At 34.8% G+C, this 14,283-nt stretch overlaps 1 protein-coding gene across 3 annotated transcripts in view; it reads right to left on the reverse strand.

Annotated features, from left to right (window-relative positions):
• LOC107697414 (protein EURL homolog) overlaps positions 1-14,283 on the reverse strand; it is a 27,695-nt gene that overhangs the window by 3,576 nt on the left and 9,836 nt on the right. For all 3 annotated transcript variants that reach the window (XM_016498186.1, XM_016498184.1, XM_016498185.1), the window contains one exon: positions 1,013-1,528. In XM_016498186.1, coding sequence (XP_016353672.1) covers positions 1,013-1,528 — 516 coding nt within the window. The remainder of the gene's footprint in view (positions 1-1,012; positions 1,529-14,283) is intronic.

Here is a 14,283-nt window from a genome sequence, read left to right on the forward strand (position 1 = left end):
GCCTGTCTAATTAATTGAGTTTTACAGTTTTATCTTTACCAAATTCTGTTTTCCATTATTTTCTGGATTCCATTTGAATGGTTCCATTAAATTTTAATAATCAAAAGCATCTCCAATTAATTGATTTTATTTAAATACAAAAAAAGTTTTTTTTTCCAGAAATACTGCACATTTACTTTTTTCTCCTAAATAAATTCTGGTAAATCACATTTCTGGTAAAACTCCTTTAAAAAGTGTTTTTTGATTATAATTTTATTATTAGTAGACTAGAACATGTGGATATGTTGTCATTCTTACACTATAATACTGAACTTTGATTTCAGTGACTTGGACTATGAGATGGACACTTGCTTCTTGCACTCTATGTTGCACTTTACTTTTGCTTTAAAAAAAGGAATTCATAGAAATTTGGATTTCATTTGGTTTAATAAAATATAGTTTAATAAAATATTCTTAAGTAAAATAGTTGTTTTTTTTGGGGTGGGAAATTAATCGTTTAGATTAATCGATAAATTAGTCTGTAGATTAATCGAAATAAAAATAGTCGTTAGTGGCAGCCCTAAAACAGTAATATTGTGAAATATTATTACAACTTAAAATAACTGTTTTTTTTATTTTAATGTATTAAATGTAATTTATTCCTGTGCTGCAAAGCTGAATTTTCAGCAGCTATTACTCCAGTCATCAGTGTCACATGATCCTTCAGAATGCATTCTAATATGATGATTTAGTGCTCAAGATACACTTTTTTATTATTATTAATGTTAAAAACCATTGTGCTGCTTGATATTTTTGTGGAAACTTATTTTTTCAGGATTCTTTGATGAATAGAAAGTTTAAAAGAATAAAATTTATTTGAAATAAAAATCTTTTGTAACATTATAAATGTCTTTACAGTCACCTTTAATAATTTTAATGCCTCCTCGCTGAACAAAAACATTAAATTCTTAAAAAAAAAAAAAAGATATTGACCCCACACTTTTGAAAGCTAATGTATATCATGAATACTCACGCTCTTCTTGACTGTGTCCCGTGTGTCTCCTCTGTCTGGCTGTGTCTCTCTGCTCTCGGTTCTGCTGTTCTTGTGGGTGGTGTCTCTCTCCAGCCCACAGTCCCTGGCTTGAGCCCTGCAGCAGGCCGAGACCAAGCTCCTCTGCAGAATGGCAGTCCAGCATGGTTTTCCCATACTCTGGCTCCGCCATCGACGCCTCCTCTGCCCATCGTGGGGCGTAACGGGGAACTTGGGCATCGGACTGGGGCACGAGCTTCCTGCCTCCCTGCTGAGTGTGACACAGAATCTGTTTGGCCCCCCAGTACCCAGGTGTCTCAGCGGTTACGGAGTCTCTGTTCTGGGCATACTGTATAATGCGGTTGATTCGCTGACTCAGAGCCCGCTTCACGCCATCATACGCGCTGTGGGAGGCCTTGGCGCGGGAGAGCTTCTGGTTGGCGATGAGATGGTACTTTTCAAAGCAGTCTCTATGCCCACGTAGAGATTTGGAGTGCAGCAGGGTGGCACTGGATACACCTGGTATAAAACACAAAGGAGTAGACACTTTGATATTTGCAATTCACTGTTTGTTATGAGCCAAAAGTACAAAAAATGCTATCAAATGCAAGGTCAAAGGTCAAGTAGCAAATGGTCATGTTTTTATTCTTTCTGATGTGATATTGCATACGACTTTCATGAAAGGACATCTTTATGATCATGACAGAGGTGAAATGGTTTGGATTATTAAAACTGTGATTATTTGTTTGTTTGCAGGCGTGTATGAGACACAAAGACATAAATAATGGCTCAGTACAACCACAAAACTATGCAGATTTGACTGAGTGGCCTAAATAAATATATCATCTAAAAGATTACATAAAACACACATAAAATATCCAAATCTCAAATATATTTAGGAATTTCAAGTGAAATCTCTTAACAGCTTCCAGAATATGAAAAATTAGGAAAGCTCAGACACTGCTCAAATATTTAAAGAATCATGAGAAACAAATGAAAGCAAAGAAATAAGTGAAAGACTATTCATACTGTCGTTAGGGGAGAGTGAGTGTGCCACATTTTACTTCATCCTTTAGGCAAGGAGAAATTAGGCAGGTAAAATTAATAAACCTAAATATATTTCAGGATGTCTGCTATTAAGTAAAATGAGTAGGAGAGGAGAAAAAATCCACAGACACAGCTTAGCCCTAATGTTGAAGGGTAAGGTGAATTATAGTGTAATATGTGAAAGATTTACATCTCTGATAAAAATATGAACATAAATTAGAGAAATTACATTGAATAATGCAGATTCCCATTATTACTTTGCTGTGCATTAGTCACATTTTCATAATCTAGCCAATAAAAGGTTTAAAATTCAGAATATTTTAATATAGTGAAATAATTTAACATTTTATTCCACTGCTACAATTTTGAAAAAAATAATTATTGCAATAATTGAAGACTGATAATCAGCCAATTAATTTACATTTACATATTTTATATACTTTGTTTGAGGTCTGTAAGTTTTTTTCAATTTGATAAAAATACAGTTAGGACAGTAATATTGTGAAATATTATTACAATTTAAAACAACTGTTCTCTATTTCAATATATTTTCAAATGTCCTTTATTCTTGTGATGGCAAAGAAACATTTTCCACAACCATTACTCCAGTGTTATATGATCCTTTAGAAATCATTCTTATATGCTGATTTAGCCTTGTTTTTATTATCAATGTCACAGTTGTTCTGCTTAATATTTTTTTTCTCTCAGGATTCTTTGATGAGTAGAAAATTCAAAAGAACAGCATTTATTTGAAACAATATTCTGTAATATTATCTTACTGACCCCAAACTTCTGAATGGTAGTGTACACATTGGCACCAATATTTTTAGACTTGGATAAATTTGCTTTGACAAAACATATTTTACCTGCAATAAGTGTATAAATGTATAAAATGTACTTTTAAATGCTAAAAATGGTCAAAATCTTATTCTTCAGTGGTATATCATGGGCCTTTTCTAAATATATAGTCACATGAAAACAACTGTAGCCATTTTGCTAGATTAAAGATTTGCTATATTTGCTAGAGTGACCCATCTTAACCCACTCTCCCCTACAAATTTAATCTGATCCGAGATCAGCTTTCCATCCTTAATTGAACCTTCAACCCCTAACAACACTGTAAAACTGAACTCTGACAAGCTTTAAACAGTTGCAACTATAAATCACTCCATCTCTGAGCAAATCAGCACATGAAAACATCGCTTCCTGTCTTGGGTCCTTGTTGAGCAGAGTAAAGTCACATATCTGCCTGTAACTCAAAGTAGGCCAAGAACAAATAAAACACAGGCACAGAACGAGTGCTGCTGGGTGTCTTTGTGTGTTGGTTTTGTGTTTGGATGTGCCTTTTATGTCAGAGCTCAATTTTGTTCAAACACGTTTTGAGTTCTAATCATGTCGCACAGCAGCAGCCAGCACTGTTGCGGGACACACACAGGGAGAGAGAGAGAGAGAAAGAGAGAGAGAGAGAGAGAGAGAGAGAGAGAGAGAGAGAGAGAGACTTATTTTCACTTAAAAGGAAAAGCTGAAAATTCTGGCATTATTTACTCTCTCTCATGTTGTTCCAAACTTTATAACTAACTTTCTTCAGTGGGACACAACTCAGGGTTCGACATTAAGGACTGCCTTAATGGCTCAGGGCCAAAAAAACTTACAGCCCTATTTAATTCATTACCATCTTTTAGAATTTATTTGTGCTATTGCTTGTAATTTGTTTATTTGTTCTAATTTTACTCCTGACTGTTTGCTTGTTTGTACATACGGTGCCATTCAAAAGTTTGGGATCAGTAGGATTTTTTATGTTTTTTAAAGAAGTCTCTTGATGTTCATCAAAGCTGCATTAATTTGATAAAAAAAAAAAAACAGACAGCAAAATTGTGAAATATTATTGCATTTTAAAATAAGTTTTCTATTTTAATATTAGTGCTGTCAAACGATTAATCGCATCCAAAAATAAAAGCATATTATTTATGATGCATTTATGTAAACAAAAACTTTTATTTTGGATGCGATTAATCGCAATAGTTTGACAGCACTATTTAATATACTTTAAAATATCATTTTTTCTGTTATGCAATGCTGAATTTTCATCAGCCTTCACTCCAGTCTTCAGTGTCACATTATTCTTCAGAAACCATTCTAATATGCTGATTTCGTATCAATGTTGGAAACAGTTGTGCTGCATATTTTTTGGAACCTGTGATACTTTTTTCAGGATTCTTTGATGAATAAAATGTTAGAAAGAACAGATTTATTCAAAATAGAAATCTTTTCTAACAATATAAGTCCTTATTATCACTTTTTATCTATTTAATACATCCTTGCGGAATAAAAGTTAGGGATCCACCAATACCGCCGATACGGTTACTTTTATTTTTGGCACTTTCCGATACTGATACAGATACCTGTATTTTCATTGCATTTGTAATTTTTAAAAATACTGGGTACAGAAACCAAAAGAATATGAATAATGTTATTTAGGCTATATGACTATGAATAACATTAGTTATTTTCACAATTATGCTCATTAAAATGTATTGTACAAGAATTTGCTACTTTCACTGTTCATTTTATTGCTCTATCTTAAGCTTGCTGTGATGGTCAGTGTTGGCAGTGTTAGCGTTGTTAAGCCGCAACACCGGTTACATCACTTGCCCACCACGGCACCACCCCCATCGACATATTGATAAAAATCATTTAGTTCAGCTAAGGCTGGAATACACTACATGACTTTTAAAATCTAACAAAAAGAGTGAGGTGAGAAAGACAAGACAATGGTGGAAGGTAGGGATGAGCAAATTAACCGTTAACCGAAAGTTACAAAAATGACCGATTAATACTATCAGTTTAAATGGTTTAAAAGTTTTTTTCGGTGCCATTCAAAAGTTTGGGATCAGTAGGATTTTTTATGTTTTTTAAAGAAGTCTCTTGATGTTCATCAAAGCTGCATTAATTTGATAAAAAAAAAAAAACAGACAGCAAAATTGTGAAATATTATTGCATTTTAAAATAAGTTTTCTATTTTAATATTAGTGCTGTCAAACGATTAATCGCATCCAAAAATAAAAGCATATTATTTATGATGCATATATAAATACACACACATGCATGTATATATTTAAGAAAAATAGAAAGAACAGATTTATTCAAAATAGAAATCTTTTCTAACAATATAAGTCCTTATTATCACTTTTTATCTATTTAATACATCCTTGCGGAATAAAAGTTAGGGATCCACCAATACCGCCGATACGGTTACTTTTATTTTTGGCACTTTCCGATACTGATACAGATACCTGTATTTTCATTGCATTTGTAATTTTTAAAAATACTGGGTACAGAAACCAAAAGAATATGAATAATGTTATTTAGGCTATATGACTATGAATAACATTAGTTATTTTCACAATTATGCTCATTAAAATGTATTGTACAAGAATTTGCTACTTTCACTGTTCATTTTATTGCTCTATCTTAAGCTTGCTGTGATGGTCAGTGTTGGCGGTGTTAGCGTTGTTAAGCCGCAACACCGGTTACATCACTTGCCCACCACGGCACCACCCCCATCGACATATTGATAAAAATCATTTAGTTCAGCTAAGGCTGGAATACACTACATGACTTTTAAAATCTAACAAAAAGAGTGAGGTGAGAAAGACAAGACAATGGTGGAAGGTAGGGATGAGCAAATTAACCGTTAACCGAAAGTTACAAAAATGACCGATTAATACTATCAGTTTAAATGGTTTAAAAGTTTTTTTTTTATTTTTTTTAAAGTATTTATTTTTATGTCTGACGAAAAAAGACTCTGCCGGTTCTTTAAGGTGCATAGAAGGATTCAGTGTGTTTTCGTTTTGTCATCTTAAATGTTAATTTATTTAATTGAAAAATATTTAGTGTAGGCCTATTTATTTTATTCTTTTTATTTGTTATTTTATTCTGTTTTTCTCTGTTCTCAGAAGCGCTGCAGGTGCGTGATATCTTGATCCAGGTTCTGTTGTTGCTCTGTATGCTGCTGTTTGCACGTTAAAATAAACCGGTGAAATTTTTTTTTTAGTATTTTTTAATGGGTCACAGACGCTCATTCTATTTTTATTTAATGCTAATTTATTATTTTAATCGTATAAGTTAACGGTTAATGTTCGGATAACAAGTAACGGTTGTCGGTCGGGAAAATTAACCGAAATGAACATCCCTAGTGGAAGGTTTAGTTTTGAAACTAAATGCAAAAGCGCCTGTTTGGCAATATTTTGGATTTTGAAAAGCCTGTTGCCTTTTTTGAGCCTGTTGACTGTTTATCTAAGGGGATTTTAGAATTAATCTTTTTTTTTTACATTTGTCTTTTATTTATTTGGTTCCACAGTGTTTGCTGATTTTTACATTATTTAAACTTTGTGTGATTTATTTATTTTATTTTACATTAAGGTGTATGCCATGCCTCCAAGGTTTCTTATTCGTTTTGCTGATAAATGTTCTAGGTTTCTTTTTTATTTGGTTCCACAGTGTTTGCTGATTTTCAGTTTTTTTATATTTAAACTTTGAGTTATTTGTTATTTTATATTAGGCCTATATCATGGTGAATTTGATTTGTTTTGTTAATAAAAGTTCTACATAAGGGAGTTTGTCGTTGTACTGTTTTGTTGTCCATTCAAGCAATTGACGCCAAACTGCCGCTAATTCGGCATTCACAAGCTATTTAAAAGCAAAGGAAAGCGAAGGAAAGCGAGGAAAAGAGGAAAAACCCTAACAAACTAAACCCCACCCCCAGCATTTTAATTTTCGACTGAACTTTCCCTTTAAGAACACAACGATATGAAGCAGCATTAAACAGCGGATTAGTCAGCACTGGTAGCTTTATTTTCCTTCATACAGCTTCAAGGTTATTGTGAACTGAGAAGCCCTCACCACATACACATCTTGTTTCCAGTAACGTCTGCACACAATGTACCACGAAACTCAAGATTTTGGGTTTCTGCTTCAGCTTGACTCACGGTGCTTTTCTTAACCAAAGCAGCTCACAGCTGAGAGAAGGCAAAAGCCAAATTCATTCACCGTCTTACAATAAACCAATTTCCTGCACTTCACAGCAAAGTCTGAATAACAGGAAAGCACACTGTAGAGTGCGATTATAAATAGAGGTACTGAAGGTTAGAAAAGCACATGCACACACAAGACTGTCTCTGACAGTGAAATGTGTGCACAAGGAGTTCACAGCATTTTAACTACAGTATACCTTTCTGAATGCAATGTCTCCCAGGATCACCATAAGCCAATACAACCCAGAATATACCATACCATGAGCCAAGCAAACGCAAAACCCTGAAAAGTTGTGTGACTGATACATAGAGAGATTTTAAATGCAACTTTCTCACATTTCATTTTTCTCTGTCATCATCGGACTGTTTCAAGGCTCATAAAAACGATAAAAACGAAAATCATAAAAACGATTTTGAGCCAGATCAAGCTATAAATATTCTTGTTACTCTGAAACAAGTATAAGAGAAAATTGTTTATTTTTAAGTATATAAAAATATAATATTTTATATTAATATTTTTTATTATTATTATTATTGTGTAACAATAACATTACAACAAACATAACTACATATATATTTTCAAATATATTTTAGAATATTATGCATAATAATAATAATAATAATAGTTGAATGTAAAAAATAAATTAAATTAAATTAGATTTAAAAAAGTTTGAGTAAAAATATACAGCTATAAAATATATAAAAACTCCATGACGACTTTAAATTCATAAACACCCTTTTTGCTGGAAAAAAGCAAGCACCTTTAAAACAAAAAAAGGCTTGTCATCAAAACACGAAATCTGTGTCAACTTGCAAATAACTGATTTCCATATCTAACTCATGTCTGAAAGCAGACAGAGGAAGCACGGTTCTGAATCAAACCCTGCAGTGATGCAATGGTGCTCGTGTAACACTCTGTCCTCAGTAACAAGTAAGTGGCTCTCGATAAGAAAGACAAGAACGGAGACTGAGTCGAGAAAAGACAAGAAGCCCTGTAATCCATGTTACTACTACTGTGGTGAAAACAGCACCACAGAGATTAGTCGATTTGCCAAGGTTGAAAGTGGGGGTCGCTGTCATGGAAACGGTAATCTTATCAAGTGCAATCTATGTCATTTGCCTTTCCGTCGCTGTTATTTCCCACTTCAGATAAACAGAAAATTAAATTATGTCATAAATAACCTTCAAACAAATCGAGAGAATCTCATTGAGATGTACACCATGTACACCACGATTTCAACGTACGCTTTGATCTTGTTCATTGTTTCCAAGGATAATAATGTGTTGTCAATCTGATGGTCATATATTGAAACATTTTTCAATTCTTCAAATGAAATGATTCAGCCACTGAATCAGCCTGTTTTTCCTGTCTCATGCGGGTTAATTCACAACCATGTGGGCTGCTTCTGCTTTTTGCATCCTTACATGAAGTAAGGACACTGGATCCTTGACACACTTCAGTGTGTGTGTTTGTGTATGCTGGGAATGGGGACGTGGGGTAATAGTAGGACCGCTATGCCCAAAACAGCACCTCATGGTTAAAACTGGAGTGTGGTCAACAGCTGCACTGTTGACATGGTGGCTTCACGTGCACCCACAGCAAAATAAATATAGCTGTCCATATATCAACCCACTCCTATAGAAGCAATCAACCACTACTGATCAGAATGTAAGAGTAAAATATATCCCTTGGATTTGGATTAAAATGCTCTTCCAGGCTCAAGCAGAAAAGTAGGGCCTTATGATTTCCACGACGCAAAAACGCAGACAGAATCACTGAATTGAGTCATAAATATGGAGTTTACAGTTTGGACGAATAAATCAAAATGGCTGCTATTTAAATATGAAATCTGCATGTTCTCTGTGTCTCTGTGTGAACGAGCGCTGCAGTTTCACCTGCTGCAATACTCAAGGATGCGTGACGCTCGTGGTGTTTTCAGCAACTGCCATCTCACTATATGTGGACATGATGTTCATCTCCAGAGCTGCTCTGAGAGTCACTTGACATTTCACCATTTCATAGGATAAAAACTATTTTCATATCATATACACACAGAAATTCAAAGGTTTTCACAACAACCTGTCAAAAAGTTTGGTTGAAGAAATTGCTTTCTTGTGTTTTAAGAAAGCCGTTTCATGCACGAGACGCTGCAAGAGACACGAGTGCAACAGTCAAACGTGTCTATGTTTACATAGAAAAAACAATGGAAAAGCAGCCCAAGCGAATAAAAAACCTGTAACTGCTACTGTATGTTTCATGTTTGCTTCATGGTGACAGGCTGAATGAAAGCTGCTGTTGTTTTTACAGAACATCTATAGTTAATAATAGTCTACTTGTGTTATACCTTAAGTCATTTGAATTACCTGACTTTTTAGATTTTTTTAAAAGCATTCTCCTTGTATTATTTCTGAACATATAATATGTATAAGACACGTTTGAACAATATGTAGTTGTAGTTTATGCATCTTTTCTGCAAAGATACATAACAAGTGATTTGTTTAACATTTACATCATATTGACAATTTCATGTGTGGTGAACTTGGAATAGAATTTTCTTTAACTAGAGGGTTAATAAAGAAAAAGTTACATGAATCATGTTGTAGTTACATTTTCAAGTTGACTAGTTAAAAATCGTAAAAAGATCGAGAATCGGTCAAATGTTCTGAAGAAAAATCGAGATTTTCATTTTTGGCCCAATCGCCCAGCCCTATTATTAAAACTTTAAGACTTTACACAATTGTTTTTTTATTTTAAAATTTGAACACAATTTGTTTGCCAAAACATTAAAAGAACAGTTAGATTTTTATTGATCACATTAAAAGATGAATTTGATTACCACCATATTTTTCTGATAATTAATTTAAATAATAAAACGCATAATCCATAAAAATTAAAACAGACAACAGAATTTGGGGGGGGGGGGGGACATTTGATAGGACCCTATTATTGTAAAAAGTAATACATTTTTAAATTTGTAAGTTTTATTAATTCAATTAATTAGACATGCTTTTTGATTATTTAAATTTAATTTAACAGTCAAAACAGAACCCTGGAAAATTAAAATGGAAAACACTGAATACGAACACTGAAAATAAAATGTATTTTATAGGGCCCTAAACGTAATTTTTGTTAAACTTATAAATCATAAGTTTAATGATTTGATTTTATTAGACATGACTTTTGATTGCTAAAACTTTAACTTAACCATTCAAATGGAATCTAAAAAAAATTAATAAACAATAAACAGTGATTTTGGGAACAGAATTGGGGTGGGGGGATTTTATCAAGCATCCAAACACAACACAACTAAAGGCATTACTAGGGCTGCCTTTGACAAGATTTTTCTGGTCGACTAGTAGTTGTTCATTTTAAGCATTAGTCGACTAATCGCACGTTTATTAATAAACCATTTAAATCATGCTAATGAGGCTTTAACTGCTTACATAGCCGAATAAGCACTCAAGCGCACGCATAAAGCTTGCCACAACACACCGGCAGAAGTAATGATGATGAATGTGTCAGGCAAAAACAGTAAGATTAATGACTTTTGACTGCTAAAACTTTAACTTAACCATTCAAATGGAATCTAAAAAAAATTATAAACAATAAACAGTGATTTTGGGAACAGAATTGGGGGGGCGGGGTTTTATCAAGCATCCAAACACAACACAACTAAAGGCATTACTAGGGCTGCCTTTGACAAGATTTTTCTGGTCGACTAGTAGTTGTTCATTTTAAGCATTAGTCGACTAATCGCACGTTTATTAATAAACCATTTAAATCATGCTAATGAGGCTTTAACTGCTTACATAGCCGAATAAGCACTCAAGCGCACGCATAAAGCTTGCCACAACACACCGGCAGAAGTAATGATGATGAATGTGTCAGGCAAAAACAGTAAGATTAAACTGCATTTACATTTGAATAATCTATTGATAAAGTAGTGTTTTCGGCTTAAGAGATGAATTCGGCGACACTGACTCGTCATCTCCACAGTAGTGGATGCGCCTGCATGCAAGTTTCATACAGATTACATAATCTGAGAATATTTTTTTTTTCAGATTCAAATTGCTTCATTTGAAAGTAGACATTTCACTCTCTATACACATATTTTTCATGTCTGTAAGGGAAGTATACACGGAGTTTTGCGCTCAAGTTCACAGAGGCCGAGATGGCAGAAAGCGCATCCTGTTTGATTTCATTATTTTACAAAAGCGCAATGTTTTGTTGTTATTGTGAGTGCACATAAATAAACGTAGAGTCTTTACAGATTTGAAAGATGTATTAGGCTACTCTTAACTGTATGACCAAAAATTACGGAGTAGCCTATTTTAAGGCAAGTGAGCGTTAATGTTCAGCTTCCACACAGACACTTGAATATAGCGCACATTTCTCTAGGTTAACATAAGATTGAGCGGCCATGTAAAGTTGCTTTCAGATTCGAAAGATGTATTACTCTTATCTGTATGACCAAAATGACGGAGTATTTTAAGAGCAAGTGACTGCACCGGTGCCTCCTTCTGTCAAGCTGTGAGCGCGCTAACTTCAGACACTTGAATAGCGCACATTTTTCTAGGTTAACATTAGATTGAGCGGCCATGTAAAGTTGCTTCTACTTACATATTTCAGATGATAAGCCATATTTGAGGTTGATTAATGATAGGCGAGCGTTTGGATGTACTGTATTACCACAAAATCCAGCCGTTAACGATCTGTCCTTCACGGACTCCGTGACCTCACCACTTCCTGTGGATTTTTTTTTTCTGCGACTAAGCGACTAATAAAATTTTGGTCGACCAAGCCTCTTCTCGTCAACTAAAGGTTAGTCGACTATTAGGGGGCAGCCCTAGGCATTACAATGTACAGCATCCGCTTGCATTAAAGACAAAGAACACAAAGGTTGAGTTCAACAGTGAACTTTACATTGATAAATTATTTTATGAAAGTAGACCAACCAGCATGCAAACAAGAGCAGTGTAAAACATTCTGCCATGTGCATAACCTGGAATAAACCTGCTGTGAGGCAATTTATGAAGGTAATACAACATAATACTGAGACCCTACATTACTTATGAGGATGTGTTTTCCCTAATGCCTCCATTTCAAAGGACAGAAATATTGCTGAAAGCCTCCGATTACTCTGGAGCATGGAGAAGCATTACTGAAATAGAAAGCTCGCTGGGCAAGGGAAGCGCAGTCAGCAAATCTGCTCTCATCCACCATGCAGACTGCATTCACTGATTATCAGAGAGCCTTGCACCTGCAGGGTCAAAAGGTCACACTAGTGTACTATATTACATGCATCAGTTCAGATAGCCAAAATAAATAAATGAGAGCACCTGAAAAAATAGTAACATCTCGAGCACATAAGTACATAGTGGTTGAGCACACTGAGGTTCAGCATTATATTTGTGCTGCACTCCAAGTGTCTACTCGGTTATCCAGCCATTCACTCGGCTGATGTACGCAAGCTCCCATTCCACTGCTCTTACGTAAGAGGATGAGAGACGGCCTGTGTCTGCTGCGGGGAAACTGTTAGTCCTGCGTAAGTGTGCTCGGCAGAGCAAGAAACCAGCCAGCCATCAAGGTCTTTCAGGGCCAGTGGAATAGAAGAGTGGGCAGAGTCTAACACAACAGCGTGATAAAAATAAAACCATTAAATGGAATGGCCTTGACAACACAAAAACGATACCTTAAATCATACAGCTTGTTGAGGAGAGGTGTGTTATTAATTGGCTATAAAATCCAACAACAGACCTGGTGAGGAAAACAAATCTCATAGACTCGCATTAACGGTGGAACCAGAATCATATCTAGGGACAAGAATATGAGAGACTTGGGATCTTTATTTTTATTCTATAATATCTGTACTATTTAAAGTAATATTTATATTATTTTATCTGTATTATATTATTTTTGTATTGCCAGATCTGCATCTGCCAGAGCCAATACATCCTCTGTTAAACGTATGAGCCAAAATTAGCCAAAATTGGGGGCTGTACGTAAATGCTGTCCTTTTAAACTTTCTATTCATCAAACAATCCTGAAATAATGATAAGAAATATTTCTTAAGCAGCAACTGAGCATATTAGAATGATTTCTGAAGGATCATGTGACACTTAAGGCTGGAGTAATGATGCTGAAAATTCAGCTTTGCCATCACAGGAATAAAGTACAGCTTAAATTATATCCAAATAGAAAACTGTTATTTTAAATAGTAATAATATTTCACAATATTACTTTTTTTTTAATCAAATAAATGCAGCCTTGGTGAGAATAAGAGATTTTTAAAAATCTTACAGACCCCAATCTTTTGAAAGGTAGTGTATATATCAGACCATAAAAATGTAATAATTGTATTATCTACCATTCCCAGTAGTGCTTATGCTAATTCAAAGCAAGCAACTGATGTTCAGAAGCCCCATAAAACATTTCCAAAGCTATTCCATCAGCTCTAGACAGCATGAAATCAAAGTGTTGTTAAAATAAGTAACTGGCTGCTGCAATTATTTCTTACATAAGGGGAAAAAATATCCAGCAATGCAGGCATCAATTTTAAAACAACACAAGACCCTTGTACAACCATCCAAGAAGTAAAATTTAAAGGGGTCATATGACGTTGCTAAAAAATAACATTATTTTGTGTATTTGGTGTAATGAAATGTGTTCATATGGTTTAAGGTTCAAAAAACACATTTTCCACATACTGTACATTATTGTTTCTCCTCTATGCCCTGCCTTTCTGAAATGCGTCGATTTTTACAAAGCTCATCGTTCTGAAAAGCGAGGTGTGCTCTGATTGGCCAGCTATCCAGTGCGTTGTGATTGGCCGAATACCTCAAGTGTGTGACGGAAATGTTTCGCCCCTTACCATACTGTGATGCCGTGTCCCGGTACAACAAGACAAAACCAATAAAACCCATTACAAACGAGGCATTTGTTGCATCCAGTGGGGACATAATTACTGATTATAATGACTTATACTGTCTTTTTACGCGTTGCGTTGCATCGTGCTGCGTAAACATAAAACCATGTCTGCATTTGTGATCGGAGAAACGACAAACAACAAGCGCTACTCTACACTGCTCAAAACTCGCGTTTGAATCGTCAGTGGCAAATTCTTTAAATATTATAACGTACTTACAGGCTGTGAGTCAGCATTATTTGTCAGAACACCGGCATTGTAGGCTACT

Source organism: Sinocyclocheilus anshuiensis, unplaced genomic scaffold (genome assembly GCF_001515605.1).
Source record: "Sinocyclocheilus anshuiensis isolate Anshui unplaced genomic scaffold, SAMN03320099.WGS_v1.1 scaffold939, whole genome shotgun sequence".
In the NCBI taxonomy this organism is placed as follows: domain Eukaryota; kingdom Metazoa; phylum Chordata; class Actinopteri; order Cypriniformes; family Cyprinidae; genus Sinocyclocheilus; species Sinocyclocheilus anshuiensis.